We start from the raw sequence: 23450 nt of genomic DNA, 5'->3' as shown, positions 1-23450 counted from the left end.
CACCTATAATCCCAGCACTTTGGGAGGCTGAGGTGAGAGGATTGCCTGAGCCCGAGGGTTTGAGACCAACCTGGGCAACATGGTGAGACGTCCTCTCTATAATAAATAAAAAATTAGCCAGGCGTGGTGGCACGGGCCTGTAGTTCCAGCTACTGGGAAGGCTGAGGCAGAGGGATTACTGGAGCCCAGCAGGTCAAGGCTGTGGTGGACCCCTGGGCGACAGAGTGAGACTCTGACTCAAAAATAAAATAAAGTATATGAAAACAAGACAGATCTTAATTTGTTCCCCTTTTATTCCAAATAAAATGATTTTTTTTGTAGTTTTTCATTACTTTATGTGTTGCTTTAGCATCTCAAATTATTCTCTATCTTCAGATTCTTCCCTTTTATTCCTCTCATACCCTTCCACACCCTAAAGATCCGATACATAGTGAAACTTCGGGATTTTAAGGAAAATCATAAGCCTTTAATGTGACTTTTGACACAGAATATATGAGCCTGTCCGTGAACTTGGATGAAAAGAAGCCAAATGCAGGATTGGCATGGTGGTGTTGCTTAGGTTTGGCTTGAGATTAAAGAGCAGGTCTAAGTACATCACTAAGAGAAATAGCAACATTTGCCTGAAGGAACTGAGGGCCCTACCCGTGCTGCACAATTATTATTGGGAAAGTGTGAAACCCACACAGCCTTGAGTTTCCTAGAGCAGAGCTTCTCAAATGTCAGTGAACATCCAAATCCCCTGAGGGTTCTGATAAAAGTAGGTCTGGGGCTCTGCATTTCTCATAGGCTCTTGGGGTGCTTGTGCTGCTGGTTTCTGGGACACACCCCAAGGACTGGGCTCTAGAAAGCAGTCTCTTGGGACAGGATACAGACACACAGCTGCTGGTCTGTGAGTCATGTGCTGACAGTGTACACTTGTGTTTTTCACTACATGGAATGTTTATTTCTTCTCGTATGATTGGCAGTTTAATTTGTAATCCCTTTGTTTTTTAGGCATGTGGTTCTCTACTTCAGTAGTTATGGATTCTGATTATATAAATAAGATTGTGGATACTGGCTATAAAACATTCTCCAACCTCCTGAACCAACTAAGTATAAACAGGGAAACATATTTAAGTTTGTGCTCCAGAGTGCTAGAATAAATGCTGTATTGCATCGCTTTTCAGGACTTTTCATCACTTTTAAGGATTGAGATGTGTTGCTGTAGCCAAACCAGTTTCTTAAGATCTTGAGTGACAGTGGTTGCTAGAGTTGGAACAGAAAGACTTTGGTTTTTATAGTAGTGCTGACATTGTGCTGCCCAAAATCACATATTTGTGTCAGATCTCTCAGTTGAGAGCTGAGTCATGGAAGTTGCAGCATCCTTACCACGGCCTTTTGAAGCTGATTCTCCCTGGCTCCACTCACCATCTGAGCACCCAGAACCAGTCTCCTGGCCAGTGGGCTGCCCTCCCTTCAACATTTTACACACCTGCTGTCTGGGAGCAAAATTTGCTAATGGGCAACTCAGAATTTCCTGGCCCACTGCTGATACATACTTGCATATGTGTAGCAGCATCCTCCAGATTCCATTTTCTGTTTGATATTCATGAATGCAGGACACATATTGATGGCATTTGCTTTCTCATATTCCATTTCTTAGGTCCCTCGTTTAAAGCAAGCAGTTTGAAAGCAGATAAAAAGTTGGAATTTGTCCCCACAAACTTGCATATACAAAGGATGAGAGTTCAAGATGATGGAGGATCAGGTACCTATTGTTCTGCCCCCCTTGTTGAGTCACATTTCACTTTTCTCCCTGGGTATTTGGTCCCTGAGTGCCCCTACATTTGTCCCTGTTTCCCTGAGAGAAGACATAGGTCATAAGGACCTTTGAAAGGTCTCTGTCAAAGAGCCCAAACTCCTCCCTTTTGTCTCTTCTCCCTTCAACTTCACTTTTGTGTTTCTGTAGCCAAAAATTGCCCATCAGTCATCCTTCCCAAGGAGGGCTGCAAGTGAGTGTTTCCAGGTGGTTTCCTGCAGCCCTGTGTGATTCCACTTGAGACATACAGAACTCCTCTTTGCTGAGGTGATGGTGCTGGGCACCAGCGGGCCCTTGGACAGCTTGGGCTATGGGATTAGGGGAACCAAAGCTACTTGAAAATGGTCTGGAGGGGTAGGATCCCAGACTTGTGTGCATATCCCTGTAGCTGGCTTGTCCACAGGCCTGAGCCCAGAGTAATGGAGGAGAGCTTTCTGTCATTCAGATCAGAACTATGATGTCGTCACCATCGGAGCACCAGCAGCTCACTGCCAAGGTTTTAAATCAGGAGGTCTCCGCAAAAAGCTGCACAAATTTGAAGAGACCAAGAAACAGTAAGTAGCCGGAGAGGGTTTGTGGCCCTCGTACAGCTGTCTGATGCTTCCAGTTAAAAAAAATCAACATATGATTGCAAAAACATCCAGTCATTGATCTGCTTTTGCGTGGCAGGAGGAGCTGCCATAAGAACCCTGTGCTGCTCTGTGTGTGTGACTGAACTGGGTGGGTGATGAGGGCACCAGATTAGTGGTCCCATCCCTGCAAAATGAACAGCAAATTGTGAACCACCACGAAAGTGGTGTTCCAGGTGACTGCCCTGTGCAATCTCTGCTGGCTCGGCCTCCTTTGGAGTTCCTGGTCTCTCAGTTGAACTCCACAGGCATAAAGCTTGGAACACATGGTTTCCTTTCCTGAAGGACAGCAATGGTCAACGTTCCCAGTTTTTATAAGATCCAGTGGGCTGCACAGAGCTACTGTCCTGGGCAGGAAATTGCCAGATAGGCAGGGTGAAGAAGGGCATTTCAGATAAGGACAAGGCAGAAGCAGTGCAACTGGTGAGGTGTGGCCAGATTTGTAGTGCTGGGGGAGAGGAGCTGAGGTGGACAGCTGGTCTTGCTTCCAGCCTGCTCTGTGACCAGGGACACAGGGCTGACAGGTCTGTGCCTGGCCCTGAGGAGCCAGGGCCTCGCTGGGGAGCAGACAAGTCAGCAAGCACCACTGGGCGTGGAGCAGTGCCTGACACAAGCACAAGAAGGGTGCCGGGGAGCATGGAGCAGTCACTCATTCAGCCCCCCAGGGTAGGAGGGACAGAACTATAAATCTAAGCTGTTGTAGTAGATCTGCAGGAGGCGTTGGAGGCAAGGAATAGATGATCCTGTAAGAGCCTTGGACAGAGCACAAAATAGAGAAAACAGCATGCGGTCTCAGGTTTGGGGAGGATAATTAAGACTTGAGTGTGTGTTAGGCTGGTTGGAAAGATGAAAGTGGATGAGGTACAGTGAGTGAGAAGAGAAGAGGCACTGGTGGAGCAGGGTTCTGAGAAGATGGAAAGAGGCAAGACTGGACAATTCATCCAGAAGGGACAGGAGAAGAAGGTGGGGTTGCAGAGGACTTTGGAGGTGAGAAGGAACAAGCTGAGGTGTTGCTGGTCACCCTCTGTAGAGTGTGAGTGGAGAAGGTTGGATTTCTCAGTTGAGAGTGGAATAGCTTGAGGAAAGGTGAGCAAAGGTCCAGGGAGCATCAGGGATTTCCACCATGCTCAGGTGGAGAACTCTAGCACATGCCATAAAGCCAGTGACTGTTGCCTGACTGCTGCTGTGGCAGGCAGACATGACTCAAGACAACGACCATGGACTGGATCAGGGAGGGGGCGAAAGGTCACGTCAGAGGTGGATCAGTGACTGAGGGGGTCAGGAATGCAGCTATGGGCATCATGGATGGCAGAGCAGGGAGGGCAAGGGAATGTGCTGTGAGAAGTCACCATTCTGATGTGGGCACAGGCTGCCCTGGGCCAATCCAGATCACAGAGAGTCCTGAGATGGGAGGAGAAGGATCACGGAAGGGCTGGGGTGAGGAAGGGGAATTCTAGCATTCTGTGGGAGGCTCCCAGACAGCCTGCTTGACCTTGATTCCTCCCCACCAAGGGTGCTTCCTGAGCAGGCAGACCAGGTAACCAGACCTGCCTTAGGTTTCATAGACTCCAGTACCCCTTTGGGAATGTGAAGAAAACAAAGCTTCCTGTGCCCACTGCAGCTCTGCACAGCCAGCCAGAAAGCGTCTGTTGCTCCTTTGCATGTTGCTGTGTGGAAGGTGTGAGTGTGCAGTTTGAGATGAGAGAGAATGCTCATTAATTCTGTGTGGCCAGTCGAGAGGGGGGCTGCCTGGCTGTCCTTGTCCCAGGAAGATTGGGATATTAATACCTGATAACTCTGCATGTTAACTTTAGAACTTTTCCCCCCAAGATACCGCTTTAGTTTTTTTTAAATATGTAATATAAGTTTTTATTTAATTTCCCGCTGATATCATTAAACCATTTGCAGGTATGGTTTTCTTCATTTGAACTTCCCTTTAAATGCAAAGGTCACTTGTCCTCGGTGGGATATCTCCCTGGGGCCGAGCACAGCAATGGGGTCTGTCGCTCTAATGAATAAACACGTTTGACTCATAAATTTAATCATCCCCATATTGGGGCTTTAATAATAATTTTAAGCATTTTGATTAAAAAAATAACTTGACTTTTAAATTTTTTGTTTTGCATTTGGTATTTGCTAACAAACTGCTAATATTTCATTTTGGTTCTTTTCTTTAGCAGTTTTGAGGAGTGTTGGTGAGTTTTCTGTCTGTGGAGAGAGTCTGTTTGGGTCTCGCTCTCTTGCAGAGAAAGCCTGTGCTGCCCCCACCCCACCCATGTGGGCTTTCCCCGTGGTACCTCTGTGGGCTCCTCGTTATATACCCTATAGACAGAGCTCTCCCTTCCAACTGCAATGTACTTTGATAATGAATAGCCAATCTCCAGTCGACTGCTTTACTTTGAAAACCTGGCAGCAGTTTGTTGCTGCAGTCACTCTGAGAAGGGACTCAGTTCTGGTTCTCCCAGGATGAGGAAGAGCCTGACCCAGGAGGCTCCCTGGGTACTGGGATTTCTAGTTAGCCCATTGGTGCAGTTGGGAATCCCTTTCCATCCTCTTTTACAAGAGTCTTGAGGCTTTTTATTTTATGCTTTATCATCACCTCTTATACAAATGAAGCCAGCCTACAGTTTCATGATACTTATAAGTTTATGCAGATTTTACAAACAGTGTTATCAGTGTCAGTTTTACCTTAGGAGTGGGAGAGGGAGGGAGCAAACCAAGAACTAATATAACAGTGACTTTTTCTACCAGAGAATTAGATGGTGGTTAGAAAACCTGCTGCCCCAGGTCCAGAACAGGGGCTCTGTAGTAGGGCTTCGCTCAGAGGCTCATGCAGCCCTTCCAGGAGTACTGTTGCCTTAGAGTCAGTGACCGACCAACAGAGCTCAGGGATATGACTGGGCCCTGCCCTAGCTGTTAGGGCTTTCTGGGGACATCATACAGCAGGAAGTCCTGAGGAAACACCCCCTTCCAACACACACGGAGGCTGAGGCCTCTTCAGCTTTCCCCTGAGGAGGGTCCAGGGGTACTTAAGAAATGAGAGGGAAACCCATAGCTGCCTCTGTAGAAGTGGCCCCCTCAGCTCCCCTTCCCTCCTTTTCCCTGTTGGGGACTCTCGAAGGCCTGACCTTTCCCATAACAGAACAAGTGAAGTACTGATGGGTTGGGTCAAGAGAGATGGTGGAATGGGCCGTGAGACCATGAGAGCCAAAGACCCAGCTGTCCCTAGGGCCTGCTCCTTGATAAATCCCAATGCAGGTGTTTTTGGTTGAACCTTGTCTGGAAAGTTCCTGGGAAACTAACTTTCCTTAGGTTCCCTCTGAGGACCTTCCATAACTCAACCTGGGCCTGATAACTCCCTCTCTGCCTTCTTGGGCAACTTGGTGAGACCTCATCTCTACAATAAAAATCAAAAAATTAGCCCAGGCATGGTAGCACACACCTATAGTTCTGGCTACTTGGAAGACTGAGGCAGAAGGAACGCCAGAGCCCAACAGGTTCACGCTGGTGTGGCCATGAGTGTGCCACTGCACTCCAGCCTGGGCAACACAGTGAGACCCCAACCCCCAAAAGACTTCTGGAAGTGTGAGTGTTGCAAAGCAGCAAAATGTCTACACCATCATCCCTTCTCCTTTGTGTGGATACCCTGTTTTTAGAACTAGCTAGTTGAACACATGCATATTTCTGATCATCCTTGAATAAGCAGCTCTTTGAAATTTGTCCTTTCTCACTCTGCCATATACATGCATAAGTCCCAGATACCATTTTTAGAACATGACTTGTGAGAACACAGGGTAACTTTTTTCTCTTGGTCTGAGGGGAGGGTATATATTTGTTCAAGTGATCTACATACCACAGAAGTAGATCTACATATAGCACATATTATACATGTACTCTAAATACTGGAGGCCTAGGGAGAATAGATTTTTAAAAATCCAACTTTGAGATTGTCTTTTGAAGACAAAATTATCTTAAATGGCAGCTATTCATTTGGAAGAGTGATTGCAGATTGGAAAGTCGTCGTGTGCACATTGTGCTGTGGAATGGCTCTTGTGCCATGCGGGCTTGGTTGTGGTCTGCTGCATGGGCTTCTGGCACATCTATCGTTTTTATTGTGTGTGGGCTTGTGGTGGTGGTTTCCTTCTGGGATGCTTTGGATTTCTGTTTGCATGTTTGCCCCATAGTCTAGCAAGGGAAGGGGCAGCAACAGTGTCTTGATGACCCACTTTGGGGTTTCCCTGGAAAGGGTCCAGCAGGGTCACTGGATCTCAGCCCTGTTCCAGCAACCCTCATCTCCAGGGGAAGCAGTGGGAGGGTGTAGTGAGAGGTGCCCTCTCTCCTCCATCTTCTCCCTCTTCCCCAGAACTTAAAGGGAAGCCCTTCAGGGGCCAGTCAGTGTCTCTCATTTTGTGAGAGAAGGGACACCCATTCCACACAGAGCTGACAGCTTCAAATTTTAAGGAGAGACATCTGCATTGGTGGCTTGCACTTCTGCCTGATTTCTTCAGTTTCCCCAGATGGTCTGAAACATAAACTTATAATGTTCTATTTATTGGGATCCAAGCTGAGAGACCTGCAATTTATCATCACCATCTAGTAGGACTAAACTTTTTGGACAGGCCCACACAGCAAGGGGACATAGAGTTGGTCCTTCAGAGGCTCCTGGTTGTGCTGGGCTGGACTGTAGCCTTTGACATCAGATCCCTTGGCACACACGCTGTTCGGTGGTGAGGAGATGGGAAGGAGGAAGAACCAGGGTTTCAAAGCCATTGAGGTGTCTGATCTCACCTCCGACTTGGCATGTTTTTTACTTCCCCTTCATCTGATGAAACATTATTTTTCTTTTTTAAAAATTTTATGTATTTACGTATGTATGTATGTATTTATTTATTTTTGGAACATTGTTTTTCAAAGTAGGGAAGTCCTGGAGCAAGGGAGGAGGAAGGGAAGCCCACTTTTCTGGGGACTGTCTAGTGTCAGGTGGGGGCGGGGGAGGAGAACTATGGGTGTGTTCACAGAAAGTTTTAAGTCCTGACAGGTCAGATGGAAAAACAGCTTTTGTGTTTTGGGAGGCAAAGTACAACACACACTGCAGTCTCTCCCTTCACTGTGATAACCAGACCCCTTCTATAAGCAGACCCCTTGTCTCCACTTACGTACTGCTTATAAGGTAACAGATGAGATTCAGAGGTGAAAGATTATGAGCATTTGGGGGATTACAAGGTATGTTGTTCAATATCCGTATACACATTTATATACACAATGTAAAATTACCAACACCCACAAATACAGATAAAAGACTTAGTCATTTTTTAAATATTTCACGCTTTTATCATGATACAGAAAGGTTTTCCTAAGACCTACTTTGCCCATCAAGAGGGAGACTAGCCTAGGAAAACATTTCCGAGTCACAGAATGCTGTAAATGCTGTATCTCAGGGTCAATTGTGGCTGGTATTGGGATGATGCTGCCATCCTCTTTGGACTTAATAGAACCCCTTAGAATCTGCTCTTATCCTTTCTTTAGTACACCATCTAGCTGCCAGTCCATAATCTACATACCACAGGACGTCGTCAGAGCCAAGGAGATCATCGCCCAGATCAACACCCTGAAAACCCAAGTTAGTTACTATGCAGAACGGCTTTCAAGAGCAGCTAAGGACAGGTCTGCCACTGGTCTTGAGCGGACACTTGCCATCTTGGCGGACAAGGTAGGTGGGGTTGCCCTGATGCATTTGGGCTGGAGGGTTCCCTTGGGTTTCCGGAAGCTCTCAGGAGCTTTCCACACAGAGAGGGACATTGGGATGACCTTGAAGGCCTATCTTTAGTTCCATTTTCCACAAAGGCCCAGAGATGTTTGGTGATTTGTCTGTGGTCACAGAACTGGACAGGCCAAGGAAAGAACCCAGGGCACATGGTTCTTAGTTGTTGCTTCAGGCAGATGTGTCTTCAAGCAAATCCATGGGACTTGTTTTGTTTGGGCTGATACGGTTCTACTGCTTTCTCAGTAACAACCCTAATCAGCAGTTTTGTTTTGTTTTTCTTTTTGCCACATTTCTATTGTACTTGCACTTGAAAAAAGGAACTGAGCTATTATACAGACATAACTTAAAAACAATTTAATTTTATTGGCTTATATACAGTCAGTAAACCAGCTTCTAATTAACCATAACTCTATCATGATTTAAAAATATATAAATATTAGTCCATACTGAGGGAGTGGACATATCAGACCCTTTTGATGGATGATGCTTCTTCACATTACTCAGTCTCCCTGTCAACACACACACACACACACACACACACACACACACACACACAGAGAGAGAGATTCTGATCACACCTCCCCACTCAAATTTGCTTTGCTGGGTTGAGCTGCTATTCCTGATCAGAATGTGTTATATCTTTCACATGTGTTTACACAGCAAAATGATCAAGATGGAGTAATTAGATCCACTGGGAGAGAAATGAATACTTGTCAGCAGTAAAAGTATGACTCACAGAACCCCTGTTGCATGCAGAATTCTCCAAAATCAGGCATGCTGTGCCGGGAGTCCACCTGCTCAGAGCCCAGGACTTCAGGTATTAGTTGCTGAGATACAAAAGATAAGGCTTCAGTGATTGAAAGTAATACCTGAACCCTGGACACGTAGTCTAGGAAACTGGAGGACAGCCAGAAAGTCGACCAAGGTTAGGGCAACAGGCTCTTTTCAGGCCCTTCCCCTAGCGAACACAGGTTCGAGGCAGGCAGGGGTCAGAGAATGACTGAGATTTCTCAGCCTCCTTTCATCTTCCTTGGTGAGAAATTCTTGCTAAGACTCAGCCCAAGTGGACCATGTGGCAGCCTTTGTACTCAGATGTCCTAAGGGATGCAGCTCTTTAGTTGCTTTTTGCTGCAGAGAAGAGCAGAAGAAGAGCACAGTGCTTGGGCCCCAGGCTCATTCTCTGTCTGTGAGAGAAGGCGGGCCTCCCCGGCCCCAGGGCTGGGCTAAGCAGCCCTGATCTCTGTGTCCCTGCAGACCCGGCAGCTGGTCACAGTCTGCGACTGCAAGCTGCTGGCCAACTCCATCCATGGGCTGAATGCCGCGCGCCCTGACTACATTGCCTCCAAGGCTTCACCAACCTCGACTGAGGAGGAGCAGGTGATGCTTAGAAATGATCAAGACACCCTCATGGCCAGGTGGACAGGGAGAAACAGCCGATCTTCCCTGCAGGTGGACTGGCACGAGGAGGAGTGGGTGAGTCTGCTGCCCTGGCCTGTCTTCCTACTGCTGCTTTCACGCTGGAAACCATGAAGCCTGTTGCTGGTCCAAGGTGCCTAAAGAGTTGGCTGCTTGTGAACAAGCTCCATGTCTCCTTCCCAGATGGCTCTTGGGCCCCCGATGTTTGGAGGGAGATTGTTTTCAAACCTTTGTGTCCAGATGGGGGCAGGACTGTGCTGGGGGCTGGGCCAGCCTCAGACCTGGTTGGAAAGAAGGTGGGTTTTCCTCCTGAGCCCCTGCCTGTTGGAGATCTTCCTCCGTCTGCTCCCTCTGTGCCGCTGGATCCTTGAGGCCAGCCAAGCCTCTTCTTCCTCAGTCTTCTGTTTGCTGTTAGCCTTTTGGGACTCAGGGGCTGGGGCAGTTGGGTGAGGATTTTGGAGCCATGATATTGTGTCACATTATTGTTTCTCATAGAATTAGCCCTGGGAGATATGATCTGTGTCTTTTGAGGGAGTGACACATGGTGCAACTTGTTTTTGTCTGGGACTACTGCTGGGACTACTGCTTAGAGGCACTGTTCTGTAAAGCAGTGAATGATCAGTCAGCAGCAAAATAATCCTCCAGCTCTGGCAAATCATTCCCAGCCTTCCCTTACCTCCTCCCTACCTCCCCAGTCCTAAATGATCGGCTATTTCCATTTCATTTCATCAAAAAGGGGTCTCTGTCCTGTTTGTGTGTGATCCTTGTAGGAGGTCTGCAGTGGCAGGAGCAGGGGATGAGACAGCACCCTGTGGTACTTGGGCCAGCACTGGAGGACTGTTTTGCCTCCACGAGAGTTACTAGCAGACATCTCCCAAATGTTAAAAACAATGGCCATAGGACATTAAAAGGACTGTAAATGGGGAATTAAGAATCATCTTGATATTTCTAAATCTTGTGGTGTTTTAGTGAGCATGGTGGCCCAGGGCAGGAGATCCGTAGTGGGTGGTTTGGTTTGTGTTTTGTTAGTTTTTTCAATTGGGAGCACTGACCCAAATGGGTCCCTTTGGTTTGGAAGGAGAAAGTGTGGCTGAACGTGGACAAGAGCCTGGAGTGCATCATTCAGCGGGTGGACAAGCTGCTGCAGAAGGAACGGCTGCATGGTGAGGGCTGCGAGGATGTCTTCCCCTGTGCGGGCAGCTGCACCAGCAAGAAAGGTAACCAGAACAGCCACGCCTACTGGATCAGACCAGAAGACCCCTTCTGTGATGTCCCCTCCTCACCATGCCCCTCCACCATGCCTTCCGCTGCATGCCGTCCTCATCTGACCACATGTGCGTATGCATCCATGCTTCCCATGAGCTGTCTCTGCCTCATGCTGCGTCACTTCTGTTGGTCTGTGTTTCTGACTCCATGCCGTCCTCCACCTTGCAGACTGCAGGGAGGGCTGTCAGGCAGAACGGGCTGTCCTGTGCCTGGAGCAGCAGGCACTGAGGGCGGAGACTCTGGTTTCCTTTCCATGCAGCCAGAGCTCATTTGTGAATCTGCATCTCTGCCAAAGGCAGAACCTCAGGACCCTCCTGGGACACACTGCCATGGCTGTGAGAGTTGGGCTCCTGGGCTTTTCAGGTTTGTAAGCCAAACCTGAGAACCTGAGGAAGCCGAGATGCAGACACCTTTCTGATGTGATTGTCTATTGCGTTAGGAGTTGGTAGAATGAAATGGGGAAGGGTCAGTCATGCGGGGACACAGCTGGATGAGGGATGTTGACAGGCAAAGTGAACTTGTCCTAAGACTGGTTGGCGTTGTCTGGGCACTTGTTATCCAGCAGAGGCACATTACCTTAGGACTTGGTAACAGTTGGAGAGTGGAATCCCTTTCCTGGGCCCCTGGTGGGCTGAGTTAGGTTGCTTTGTTTGGCACCACCCTTGAGGATGGGGTCTTCAGTAAATGGTAGAACACTGGCACGAGGCAGCACACTTCAGAACGATCTTCTGTCTGTAGAGATGCAGAGCATACCAAGACACTACCCTGTGGATAGCCTTGAAGCTGGGGAACGTGTGTTTTCTAAATAAGCAGGTCCTTGCTCCCTGCAACTCAGGTGCCTCCTGCTTCTTCCTGGAGAGGGCCATGGATCTGCAGCTGAGACCTGGCAACAGCTGAGACCTGACAGCAGCCCTAACTTCTGCCTCCTTTCTGTTCTTCTTGGGAGTTTTGAGCTGTAGTAAGACCCAGAAGTGCTAGAGTTAGGCTTCATGCAGCGAAGGCTTTAAAATTCTGAACTGGGCGACTTCTGTTCAAGGTATAATCATGTGTCTTTGTCCCATCTTCTTGATCAGTCCTTCCGTTAGTGGGATATCCTTTGCCTCTTTAATCTGCCTGCAGTCTGTCTCACTCGAACCTCTGTTTCAACAGTCTTCACGTCAACCACTTTTCCATTTGGGGGGATTCTAGCTTCACTTCTCCAAAACTGTGATTGATTGATGAAGCTATCTTTGTTCATGTTCTACTTTCTTAATGTAAATTGTTCTTTTTAAAATTTTCTGAAGGTTCATTACTTATTTCTCGTTAATATTATCTTGTTTGTAATTTTACATTTTTTTCTGCAGGCATAAAAAATAGTTTATTGGATTTTTTTAAAATGCAGAGGCTAGTTTGTTTAATCAGATGTGTTTTAGATCTATAACTTAATGTCCTATTTTTAAAGGCACATCTTGTATTGTTTAAACATAGACAATTCGATTTTACTTTTAAAGTTATTTAAATGAACATTTATTTATGCTATTTAGGGTTGACTTGTTTTATGTGTGCCATAAAAACCAGCTGTTGTAATAACGAGAATATGAAGCAGGCATGTGAGAGATCCATACTCTGCTGAGCAATACTCAAAGAAGTGTATGAAACCATATGCCACTAAATTAACCAGGGACAATTCTGAATTTAAACATTTTGAGCATAGCCAGGAAGATGTTTAGACCACAGTGTGAGCAGGAAAGTCAGAAAGAACTAGACTGTGAGCTACTTATTTTGGTGAATTGCTTGTCTGCAGTGCCAGAACTTGGCTCTGTCATGACTTTATACCTTTTCAAATCATTGAAGCAGTTGTTTTAGTTTTATGAGCAGATGTGTTCACACCAACTTATGTATTATATGAGAACAACTCTGTACTGCTTTCAAAGGCATCTTTTCATTCCAGTCTTTACCCCCTCCTAGGTCCTTGGTTTTCCTCTTTCACTAAGGAACTGCCTGGCCTCTCAGCTCACCTTCCCACAGAACCAATCAGAGCCTGCCTGGCAGGTGGGGGTCAACCAGGGCTGGAGTTCTGCTGGGGACCTACTGACTAGTCCCTGCCAGCTGTAGCCACCAAGGCTCCTCTTGCCTCTCTGCCTCCCCGTTTCCTCACAAGTGCCCCACACCCCTCCTGTCAAGGCACACTGCCATTGTCCCGCCACGATTTGGTGGCTCTGCTGCCTTCCTGAGACACTCACTGTCCTCGTACCTGAAAAGGCCTTCAGACCCCAGACCAGGTCTTTCTTTTTTCTTTTTTTAAATACTGAATGAGCTCCTCATTGAGAGTAATTTCATTTCAAGAAGCAGGATCAACACTTCTGGCTCAATATGAACATAGTTTCATCCATATGTTTACAACTTTCCAAATGTATACAAAAACAGATTAAGTCAACATTTACAATAATAGAATTTGCCTACTGTTTTATGAGGCATAAGTATAATACAATATTTACAAAATAATCCCAGACCAGGTTTTTCTTAACCTGGAAAACCCCTGAGGTTATGTACCGAAATTTGCATGTGCAAGGAGAGAAAGTCCATAAGTGGTCATCAAATCTCAACAGACTCCATGACGTAAGACAGATTACATGCTACTGGTCCAGGCATGTCAGAGGAGACCCCTTCCCTCTCCCCTCTGATTGAAAGATGAATTTAGCAAACTGGATTTAATCCCTGATGCCTACACAGGAATGGTCCCAGCTGTTTGGGAACATCACAGAAGTTCATGAAACGGGCTCCTGGACTTTCCTCCTTTTTCACAGACTTGGAATCCTGGAGGAGGGATTATGGGAAGGAAAAAAATCTGTATTTTTTTGAGGCCTGAGATAACCTGATTAGAGAGACTGATGTTTAGGAATCACTATTCTCTATCACTTCACACCACTGTGGCTTTTTCTCCTTGTCAGCTAGATGGTCTCAGGGTACTTGGGTTCTAATGGAGAGACTGAACCTTTTTTGCTTCTGGGCCTTTATATTTTTTTCCTCTTTGCCAGCTTAAGAAGTAATTTCTAAAGAATTAAAGAAAAATAATCCCAAGCCACCCCTCTTCTTGAAAATCCATGTTGTAAAAGTCTCCATAAACCGGATTCTGGCTGTTCTTGGGGAACTGAAAGCACTTTGTTTCAGTATCCTGAAGAAATGTTTTGAACCAAAAAGCTCAGACATAAAATAAAATTTCACTCCTAGGATCCCTTTTCAAACTAGTTTTCCTCTCAGATGGCATACCCAGTTAACTGGGAATTTCAGTTTTTCAGGGGAATGTGGAATTGAAATGAGTATATCCCACTGTGACTCAGTATAGATGAATTGAATCAAAATTGGTAAATTGATCTTCTTTGAGGACCTGGAGGGACATTCTAATTGGAGATACTTGCCCTAGATCACAAAACTTTTACATTTGAAAGATTGGCATAGAGGCTTTTTTTTTTTGGTATATTGGTTTCATTACTGGATCTTAACATTTTGGATCTCAGCAGTCAGTTTGAGCCCAGGCTTCCTCAGTGAGTCAGAGTGGTAGGCTCTGATTGGGGAATGCTCAGTTTACTGGTCAGTCTCTCTCATTACAAGTTTGCTTCCAGCTGTTATGAGCCAACATGGTGCTCTGTCACAACAATGTGATTTATGTGGGAGCTTTCGTTCTGTGGCATTTATCACATTGTAATAAGCTAGTTCGCTTATCCTGAAGAGCATTTTATGTTGAAATATTAGCAGCATGAATGTTTATGCTGGAGAATCTGGCTTTTTTTTTTAAACCTCTGAGAGGGCTCGGCCTCCTCGGAGCAGCCGGAGTGCCTTTATAAGGTTTCTTGGGGAAGAGGCAGAGTGGCACCCAGGCCCTTCCCTGTTTGGTCAGCTGCTCTAGGCTTGAGTTGCTCGTGTTTGAACTGTGTGTTGCTCCTTAATCATCCGTGTTGCCCTCCATTTCTGTGCAGATTGCAGCCCCCCTCCTGAAGAGTCCAGCCCAGGTATGTGGTTTCCGTTCAAGGCTCCTGCCGATGTCTTGTTAATATTCAGGTCGAGTTTACAGCAAAGTTATCAAAGATAACCTTACGCTCCCAGAGTTAGGAAAATATTTTAGGATCTCCTTGCTTGTGAGGCATGGTAACACTCTTTACAGACTTGGTGAAGGACCATTTGGGCTGATGGAATTATAACCTGAAGCAGACTACTACATGGATTTTTTTACTTTTACATGCTGAAGCCTTTTGAGATGATTGATGTTTCAGAGTGCATTGGGCTTCTTGAAGTGGGTGACCTGTTTTAGAGATGTGTACACCAGGAATATTTCCTATGTGAACTGATGAGCATTACCCTGAGGACACACTCAGATAACACATCTCTGCTAAATACTGTGACATTCGAAATCATTCAGCATTCTCTCTTCAGAGTCTGGATGCAGCCTTAGGATTCTTTTTAGACATTGCTATGGGCCTAAGTTGGAATTAGTACTAAAAATGAGATTTTTTTTTTGGCTGCATTTTTATGTAGAAACCAATGTTTATGGTTCTAGTTCAAGGGTTGGCAAGCTACAGCTCTGACTTTAATTCTGTCCACAGTCTGCCCCTGTAAATAATGTTTTATTGGATACTATGCCCACCATCCTTGTACTGTCTATGGCTGCTTTTGTGTGGCAGTGCCCGGGTTGAGTTAATTGCAACAGAGACCCTGTGGCATTCACTGCCCCAAATATTTACTGTCTAGCCCTTTACAGAAAAAGTGAGCCAACCCCTGATCTAGTTCATATTGAGTTTCCTGGATATGGCTTGTGATTTTCCCAGAGTGAGCATGAACTTCCCAAATAATATAGTTTGGTGTTTTTTTTCTTTTCTTGCGCTCCATGATCAGCTACCTGATCCGTTTGACGATTGCATATTTCTGACTAGATATAAATGTAAGATAGCAGGACACCTGCTTTATATCTGGAGGGCAGCAACTAATGATTGTGGGATATACCAAACTGTTCCCATCAGTTGTCAGTGAAGCCTGGCCTTCACACATACTGTGAATCCTCTCACTGTAGTGACTCTTGGCAGCAACCCCAGAACTCCATTTGAAGTAACTTGTTGGCAGGCTAATCTGACCAGCCACATCAAACCTTCCCAATTTGCTTTCAGCCCCTTCTCAGTTTCTTTTTCTTAAAAAGTCATTTTAGCCTTGAGGAGGTCTTGGGCCCCAATCCCCTTGACCTTCAAGGTCACTGAGGCCTTGGTAAATACACAGTTAACCTTGATCTCTTCCTCCCCATTGCCTCTCCTGGGCCTGGGCCTTATGCTCTTCCTTTATATCTGTCTCTGGGCTTCCAGTCTTCCTTAGCTGACCTCCATGGCAGGCCAGTGCCTTCAAACCAAGCCGATTGTCCCCTGAGCCTCAGTGGTGGTGGAGTCCAGGACTGCACACAGCAGTTAGGGACAGGAAAAGACAGGTGGCATGTGTGCCTGCCCCGCAGCAGCTCAGGGGTTCTTCTCAAGTCTGGGCCCTGAAGTTTGCCGGACTGATAGGAAGTCTTGTAGGTTCCCCAGCAACACATAGTGCCTGCAGAACCTTCCATGTTTTATGTCAGCTATGCCATTTCCAGAAACACTGGTGGCTTTTCCACAATTGCTGCTAAATAGGCTAAAATGGTCCTCTGCCATGAGCTCCTTTGGCTCTTCCTGAAGAACTGCATTTAATCTGAGCTAAAACATATACACAGACACATACAGTTTCCCTGCTCCCTCCCCTCCTGAAGAGGAAAAATGCAGAAGCAGAATATGAATTTGAAAGACCACTTCAAAGTTATCTAAAGTGTGGTGGATGGATTGACTATGACTCAGTGAATGTTACCAATTAGCAACTAGATGAGGAGCTTGCCCTCAAAAGTGGATTGGGGCTGAGTGTGGTTGCTCACACCTGTAATTCCAGGACTCTGGGATGCTGAGGCTGACGGATAGCTTGAGCCCAGGAGTTTGAGACCATCCTGGGCAACATAGCAAGACCACGTCTCTAAAGAAAATAAAACAATTAGTTGGATGTGATGGTGTGTATCTTTAGTCCCAACTACTCAGGAGGATGAGGTGTAAGGCTTTCCTGAGACCAGGAGGTCGAGGCTGCAGTGAGCCATAATCTTGCCATTGCATTCCAGTCACAGAGTAAGAGTCCCAGATTCTCAACTAAAAAAAAAAAAAAAAAAGGCGGGGGAGTAGGGTATTGGTAGCCTCATTTGTTTCATTGAGCCGATTTTTTTTTTCCACAGTAAGACTTCCTCAATGAAGGAAGCAGAGTGTACACTCTTCACCAACTCCAGAGTCTCAGATGTCTTTACTTAAACTAGGTCCTGAATAGAAATCATATTACTGCCCAAGAAATTTACTTTGTTTGGCAATTTTTAAAATTGTTAGTTCCAGAAGTGTCTGAACCCTTTCCTAGGCAGACATCATACTCACCTCCTACTAGTGTGCACATCTTCTCTTTTCCAGGACAGATATCTTAGTGCTTTTTATTCCTTCTTTTATGCCAGTTTTTTTCATTGCTTTTTCCTAATGTAGCAAAATGGAGTCATTCTCATATGAATTTAGTTTAAAGAGAAATAGGCAAAGTGAAAAAGTTATATGGAAAGTGCTTACTTAGTCAAATAAGACCACTTGTATATTTTGATCATTTTATGATTTGCATATTAATTATGTATTACATGAATAATAAATAGAAAAGCAAAGTAAGATTGGCAACATTTGCTCTAAAAGCATTTACTTCTTAGTGAACAATAGTCTTAATGACTGCCTACCAAACTATTTGGCTAATGAAACCTAATTGTAATTGGCCTTTTTTAATAGCTACTGAATAGAATTGACATACATTCAACAGAGTTTTTCAAGGAAACAAAAACATGGTCTCTGAGAATCCTAGAGGAGGAAAGAGACTTGGATATGATTTGGTGCCACTCCCAAAAGGACCCATGTGGCTGAGGGGTCATGGGCCTTGTCTGTGGTTCACTACTGCTCAGCAGCTGCCAGGCCCCGAACTCACATTTTCCATTTCTCAGTCCAGTGTTCTTTGTCACTATGACTTATTTGCTATGGGACTTTCTAAATTTAAGCCTGCTATTTTCCATTACAGATATAAATCTCTGTCCACATACAGTGCCCCTGTATATACAGTTTTATCATTTCTAACTTTTGAACTGCTACACGTACTTAACACCCGCATTCACCCAGCACTGAATATAGAGAAGTTCCTTTGCATATTTCAGGTATTTCTCTAAGTTTATTTCTCAACAAAGTGCTAACCATATGACTTGAGAGAGCAGAGCCAAACATTCCTCCTCTCGATCTCTTAGATTCTGTTTACCTAAGACATTGGTTACCCTCGGACAGTGACATGGTTTCTGAACCCTGTGGCCTTCCCCGAGTGCTGTGACATGATCTGGTGCGTTCTGTGGCTCGAACCCTAACGGGAATGTGCTGCCTAGGCTTCACTCCACAGCTTCTCACCATGTTTGGTGTGGGTGGGTTCACTGAGAGGTGATGGTCAAATGCCTATTTCTGGACTTAGTGACCTGTTCAAAATAATAACTGATGAGCGCAGAGCTTTGCTTCTAAATGTCTTCTAAATCGGAAGGGAAAAAATAACCAAAACCAAATATACCTTTTACTCTGTTTTTTTCCTTTGAGGTGCGATTTTTAAAAAGTTGTTTTTTGAAAGGTCAAAGTTTTCTTATCTTCCTAAAAGAAAGCTAAGCTAGAAATAGTATCAGGCAAGCAGGATGGGGCGGGGAAGAAAATGAGCACAAGGGGAGGGATACTCTGAGAGCTGAAAACTCAGGGGCTGCACAGAATGGACTCTCCTCCTGATGTGGAAAGTGAGGAACTGCACACCAGACTGGACAGGACCAGAGGGGTCTTTGCCTTCATTCCTGGGTCAAGAGAAGGGAGATAACAGAACTTTTCTGGGTGCGTCCCTCCCCAGGCAGAGGAGCCACAGTGGCATGGAAGGAGATGGGTCCCTGCAGACAGAATCATTGTCCAGCCTCATCATAACTTGCAGAAGCTTCTTTGTTGTTTTTCTCAAAAGGCACAGTTTTGCGTATTTACGTGTAGGGCCCCCAGTAGATTCAGGAGACTAGGCGTGTGTCAGCAGCACTGGAGTAGCACGGATGCTTGGGGTTACTGTAAAGACCTGGGGCTAGAGGCTTTAGAGTCTGAGTTGGTTCCAGGTAGAGCGTGGGCCAAGCAGAGCTGGAGGATGCAGAAGAGATAGAGAGGGGAGTGGAGGGGACAGTGCAGTGGCTGGGGCTTGGGCGACCTGGCAAATCGACAGAACCTAACGCTTAAAATCTTTCTTTCTAAATGTGATGCTCCTTCGCCGCGCCCAGGTGAATGGAGCGAGGCTCTTTACCCGCTGCTGACCACCCTCACCGACTGCGTGGCCATGATGAGCGACAAGGCCAAGAAGGCCATGGTCTTCCTGCTCATGCAGGACAGCGCGCCCACAATAGCCAGCCACCTGAGCCTGCAGTACCGACGTGATGTGGTCTTCTGCCAGACCGTAAGCCCTGGGAGCGCCACCAGGGAGGCCCCGGCACGCCCCACCTCAGAAATGCAGGCTTGGGAAGCCCCTTTCCTCTCCCGTCGCTTGTAGAAGGTCACAGACGGCCATGTTTCCCCTCAGCTGTTGCTGTTCAGTGCATTTCATCGAGAGGTCTAGGCTTCAACACAGGGAAGGAACTGAACCAACGTGTATTTGTTTCTCCCTCAAGAAGTGCCTACAGCATCTGCTGGTTCTGCACTGAGGAGATGCTGGGGTGGTGGGTGACACAGACCTCTTTGCCACCTCTTGTTTTTCCTACGGGGGAGTTCAGCGAGGGCAACAGGGATGTTTGCTGTCAGCACAAACATCGTTCGTGAGATGTTAGCTCTGGGGCTCGTTGCAGAATTCTGTTTTGGTGATTCCTGTTATCTTTCAGAGATGTGAAGAGCCGAAGTGAATGTAACAAGTGTAATAGCTGCCAGTAATCAAATTAGTCACAAGAACAGTGATTTTGGTTTGAGCTGATTCTCTGCAGTTTCCTCTGTCCATCCCTGGCAAGCCAGTTGTATTCCACAGAAAATCTCCCACTGAGGAAGCTTTGACCATGTTCTCTTTCACTCCATTTCCAGCCAGAGCTAGTATGAGTCTGTGTGGAATGTATTCTGGGCTTTCAGAAGGTTCTAGCCCAGGAGTGAAAGGAACAGCAAGCCCGGAGTGTCAAGCATCCTCCCATGACCCCCGTCTCTGTGGACCCAGAGCCAGGGCACTCCCATCCCCAGACTCCCCCAAGGGACGGGAGGTGTGCTGCTGAAGCCTCTTGGAGCAATGGAAGTAGAGGCACAGGGGCCCGGGGCTGGAATAAGCTGGGTGCTATTTGGCGATCAGGTATCTGACCCTGACACCACTTCACCCTGTGTCCCCTGCAGCTGACTGCTCTCATCTGTGGCTTCATCATCAAGCTGAGGAACTGCCTGCATGATGACGGCTTCCTGCGGCAGCTCTACACCATTGGGCTGCTGGCCCAGTTCGAGAGCCTGCTGAGCACTTATGGTGAGCCACCAGCAGGCCGGCACACATGGGACTTGTGTAATGAGTGCTGATGAAAATAAATCCAAACATTACGGAAATCTGTAACAGAGAGCCAAATGAACCAAAGGACACTCCTGTACTGTTACACACACACCCCTTGGTTTGTTGTTTCTGGTTGAGGCCGGATGTTTAGCCAGTAACCTCCTGGAAGGCATTTGGGTTGTTTCTGAATTGTCTCTATTAATCCAGTGCTGCGGTGGCATGTGTGCATGAAGGCACTCTTGGGCTGGTTCTGCAGCTACTGCATGACTAGGAGAGTTGCCAGGTAAAGGCTAGGAGCACTTTACACTTTAACCGATGTTTTCAGATGGCCCTCTGAAAAGGCTGTCTTCTTTCTACCCTTGTTTTCTGCTTATTTCTTCTGAGAAGGTGAAAATGGGCCATTTTAAGAAAGTACTTGTTACTATTTAGAGTTCTTGGATACTGAGTAGATATCAATCCTTCTGTAATGGAAGGATTTGGCCACTGCAGTGCTGTTTCACTATCTCTTTTTCCATTTTAAGAGAGTCGGCTTTGCTTTCAGAGCGTTTGCATGTCTTCTTCCTTCCTCACAGTCCTGTGATTGCCCAGGGAAGAGTGGGGAAGGGTGGCGTGTGTTTCTACCAGCTGCATTTTTTAATGTGGCCATGGAATTTCAGTAACAGTGCTGACTCACAGAGGACTGAGTCACAGGGGAAGAGGCTCAGAGGCCCCCACCAGAGCCAAACTGACAACCTCCCCACCCATTTTCCCTGGTCGCAGCCAGGCCTGAGCTCAGCCAGGCCTGAGCTCCTCACCTTCATCGAGTCCTGGAATGGCAGGGCCCTCCGCCTGACAGCCCCTCCCTCTTGCCTCCAGGTGAGGAGCTGGCGATGCTGGAGGACATGAGCCTTGGAATCATGGACTTGAGGAACGTGACCTTCAAAGTCACTCAGGCCACTTCTAACGCCTCAGCGGACATGCTGCCCGTCATCACAGGAAATCGGTAGAAATGTTGGCTTAAAATTCTCCGAGCCAGAGCAGTGCTTTTCATGCGTACACTCTTCCTTTTAAACTTTTCATGATATCTCATTCTGTTAAAAACACTGGCCATAGCTCCCTATGTTTGTGTCACCACTTAAAGGTCTGTGGCCCTTGGTTTGGCCATCAGTGAGCCAGAGGGCAAGACGGGCTCTGGCACTGAGTCCTGCTAGGTCCTTCCCGGTCCCAGGGTCACAGCCTCACCCTGCTCTCCCTCTCTCTATCTTTCTCCAGCGATGGGTTTAACGTGCGGATCCCTCTGCCAGGTCCGCTGTTCGACACGCTGCCCCGAGAGATCCAGAGTGGCATGCTGCTGCGAGTACAACCCGTCCTCTTCAACGTGGGCATCAACGAGCAGCAGACACTGGCCGAGAGGTATGTCCTGGCTCCTCGGGGCCACAGCAGCCAGAGTGACTGTGGAGATGAAATAGAAAATGTACTTATTGGCTGGGTGCAGTAGCTCACGCCTATAATCCCAGAGCTTTAGGAAGCTTAGGCAGGAGGACTGCTGGAGCCTAGGAGTTCAAGACCAGCCTGAACAACATAGCAAGACCCCATCTCTATAGAAATTTAAAATGTATATTTTAGCCAGGCGTGGTGGTACACACCTGCAGTCCCAGCTACTTGGGTGGCTGAGGCAGGACGGTCATTTGAGCCCAGGAGCTCAAAGCTAAGTGAGCTACAATCACACCTCTGTACTCCAAAAAAGAAAAGATACTTACCCCTCTTTAGGTTCTTAGTATTATGGAGACATTGTCATTCTTCTTTCATTTGGCCAATATTCTTTTTTTTTTTTTGAGTTGGAGTCTCACTCTGTTGCCCAGACTAGAGAACCTGCTGGGCTCCGGTGAGCCTTCCGCCTCAGCCTTCCAAGTAGCCGGAACTACAGGCACACGCTACCACACCTGGCTAATTTTTAAATTTTATTTTATTGTAGAGACGAGGTCTCACCAAGTTGCCCAGGTGGGTCTCGAACCCGTGGGCTCAGGCTGTCCACTCCCCTTGCCCTCCCAAAGTGCTGGGATTATAGGCTGAACCACCAAACCCGGCCTTTTGGCCAATATTTTTTCAGCGTGACCATGTACCCGGCACTATCTTTGGTGCCAGAGACACAAGGATGATGCAGGAGTGGTCTTTGTGCTCAAGAACTTGGCTGGGAGAGAGCGATATGGGCACAATGATGAAGACAAGTAAATGCAGGGAGTTAGGGGATTCTCAGTCCAGCCATTCAGCAAAGTCTTCCTGGAATGGGGCGGCAGGAGGCTGAAGAGGGTTTTGAAGCATAATTAGGAATTAGTTGAGGAGGTAGAGGAGGGACTGGGTGTCTCAGACCAGAAAGACTGAGTAAAGGCCTGGCAGGAAGAAACAGCATGGGGGACGGGGGCACCAGATTCTAGGCAGGCTTGCTGTGGTAAGAGTAGGGAGGCCCTGCATGCAGGCCAAGAGTCGCACCTTGATCCTGAAGGCTTACGCCTGGCAACTCTCCTCCAAGATTGCTTGCCACAGCACAGAGAGCAGTCGTGTGTGTGTGCCCTGTGTGTGCACACATAGGGTGTCGGGGGGATAGGGTGTGTAGCGTGTGTGTAGCCTGTAATGGCCTTCCACTAGTAAGTGACTGTTTCCTGTGTTTCCATCTGCATTCATGTGGTATGTGTATTTTAGTATGAAAAGATATCTTAAAGTACTTGCAGTTAAGGAAATAGGGTCTCCAGAATGGCATGCCATATTCCTGCTGGGCCTTTTGATGAACCTGGTGGTCAGTGTCCGTTGATCCTAGGTGTAGGGTCACCTGCACTTGGAAAATATGTATGGTTGCTGAGAGACACTGAAGGACTTTCAGCAGGACAGGACATGATCACATTTATATTTTAGGTAAGTCATTTTGCTGGCACGTGCCGGAAGGCGATTAGGGGACAAGTAAGATGAGGTTGCTGGAAAGATCCAGGCCAGAGGATGGTGTCGG

At 46.8% G+C, this 23450-nt stretch overlaps 1 protein-coding gene across 9 annotated transcripts in view; it reads left to right on the top strand.

The window, feature by feature from the left end:
• Positions 1 to 23450, top strand: part of INPP4A (inositol polyphosphate-4-phosphatase type I A) — a 67653-nt gene that overhangs the window by 28079 nt on the left and 16124 nt on the right. For 2 of the 9 annotated variants that reach the window (XM_008066053.1, XM_021716555.1), the window contains exons 11-21: positions 1643 to 1747; positions 2244 to 2352; positions 4608 to 4622; positions 7954 to 8137; positions 9446 to 9664; positions 10686 to 10824; positions 14830 to 14862; positions 19245 to 19417; positions 20326 to 20449; positions 21326 to 21452; positions 21722 to 21862. In XM_008066053.1, coding sequence (XP_008064244.1) covers positions 1643 to 1747; positions 2244 to 2352; positions 4608 to 4622; positions 7954 to 8137; positions 9446 to 9664; positions 10686 to 10824; positions 14830 to 14862; positions 19245 to 19417; positions 20326 to 20449; positions 21326 to 21452; positions 21722 to 21862 — 1369 coding nt within the window. Of the gene's footprint in view, positions 1 to 1642; positions 1748 to 2243; positions 2353 to 4604; positions 4623 to 7953; positions 8138 to 9445; positions 9665 to 10685; positions 10942 to 14829; positions 14863 to 19244; positions 19418 to 20325; positions 20450 to 21325; positions 21453 to 21721; positions 21863 to 23450 lie in introns of all 9 variants that reach the window. The other 7 variants (XM_008066052.1, XM_021716554.1, XM_021716552.1 and 4 more) reach the window with 6 other exon arrangements.

The sequence above is a fragment of the Carlito syrichta genome, unplaced genomic scaffold (assembly GCF_000164805.1).
Source record: "Carlito syrichta isolate Samal-C Ts95f unplaced genomic scaffold, Tarsius_syrichta-2.0.1 Scaffold308837, whole genome shotgun sequence".
NCBI classification, from domain to species: Eukaryota; Metazoa; Chordata; class Mammalia; order Primates; family Tarsiidae; genus Carlito; species Carlito syrichta.
Note: the sequence above shows the minus strand (reverse complement) of the source record. Positions and strands in the feature narration are given on the sequence as shown.